Source organism: Stegostoma tigrinum, chromosome 40 (assembly GCF_030684315.1).
Source record: "Stegostoma tigrinum isolate sSteTig4 chromosome 40, sSteTig4.hap1, whole genome shotgun sequence".
Lineage (NCBI taxonomy): Eukaryota > Metazoa > Chordata > Chondrichthyes > Orectolobiformes > Stegostomatidae > Stegostoma > Stegostoma tigrinum.
In genome coordinates this window covers 15,256,979-15,258,283 of record NC_081393.1, presented here as the reverse complement: position 1 = coordinate 15,258,283, position 1,305 = coordinate 15,256,979, and the positions used below count along the sequence as shown (strand labels likewise).

The 1,305-nt window shown below is 49.3% G+C and overlaps 1 protein-coding gene across 1 annotated transcript in view; it reads right to left on the bottom strand.

Moving 5' to 3' along the window:
• Positions 1-1,305, bottom strand: part of LOC125447979 (ankyrin-1-like) — a 262,637-nt gene that overhangs the window by 6,037 nt on the left and 255,295 nt on the right. Inside the window, exon 21 of the mRNA XM_059641167.1 lies at positions 1,071-1,163. Within this exon, the coding sequence (XP_059497150.1) occupies positions 1,071-1,163 (93 nt within the window). The remainder of the gene's footprint in view (positions 1-1,070; positions 1,164-1,305) is intronic.

The following is a 1,305-nucleotide window of genomic DNA, read 5'->3' as shown; positions in this document are numbered from 1 at the left end:
AATGGCAGGCGGTGACCAGTGGGGTACCACAAGGTTCAGTGCTGGGACCGCAGCTGTTTATGATATAGACAAAGGCATTAAAAGTAATATTAGCAAATTTGCTGATGACACAAAGCTGGGTGGCAGTGTGAAATGTGAGGAGGATGTTATGAGAATACAGCGTGACACAGACAGGCTAGGTGAGTGGACGGATGCATAGCAGATGCAGTTTAATGTGGATAAATGTGTGGTTATCCACGTTGGTGGCAAGAACAGGAAGGCAGATTACTATCTCGATGGAGTCAAGTTAAGGAAAGGGGAAGCGCAACGAGATCTAGGTGTTCTTGTACATCAGTCAATGAAAGAAAGCATGCAGGTACAGCAGGTAGTGAAGAAAGCTAATGGCATTCTGGCCTTCATAACGAGGAATTGAGTATAGGAGCAAAGAGGTCCTTCTGCAGCTGTACAGGACCCTGATGAGACCGCACCTGGAGTATTGTGTGCAGTTTTGGCCTCCAAATTTGAGGAAGGACATTCTTGCTATTGAGGGAGTGCAGCGTAGGTTCACAAGGTCAATTCCCGGAATGGCGGGATTATCATATGTTGAAAGATTGGAGCGACTGGGCTCGTATACCCTTGAGTTTAGAAGGATGAGAGGGGATCTGATTGAGACGTATAAGATTATTAAGGGATTGGACACTGTGGAGGCAGGAAGCATGTTTCCGCTGATGGGTGAGTCCAGAACCAGAGGACACAGTTTAAAAATAAGGGGTAGGCCATTTAGAACAGAGTTGAGGAAAAACTTCTTCACCCAGAGAGTGGTGGATATATGGAATGCTCTGCCCCAGAAGGCAGTGGAGGCCAACTCTCTGGATACTTTCAAGAAAGAGATAGATAGAGCTCTTAAAGATAGTGGAATCAAGGCTTATGGGGATAAGGCAGGAACAGGATACTGATTGTGGATGATCATCCATGATCATAATGAATGGTGGTGCTGGCTTGAAGGCCGAATGGCCTACACCTGCACCTATTGTCATGGGGAAGCCTGAGAGTGTTTCACGAGCGTGGTGGTCAGTCCCAGTCACACTCACCATGTTCACGGGTTCGTTTGTCACCATCTTTAAGACATCGGTGACAGAGATGTAGCCAAGTCTCTTTGCGATTGCGAGTGCAGAGCTGCCACTCTGAAAGACAGGGAGGACAATGCTCAGGGTCTGACTCAGCAGGAGGGAGGGAGCAAGAGGGAGGGGGGAGGGGAGGGAGCGGGAGGGGCGAGGGGAGGGAGCAAGGCAGAGAGCGAGAGAGTGAGGGGGGGAGGGGAGGGAG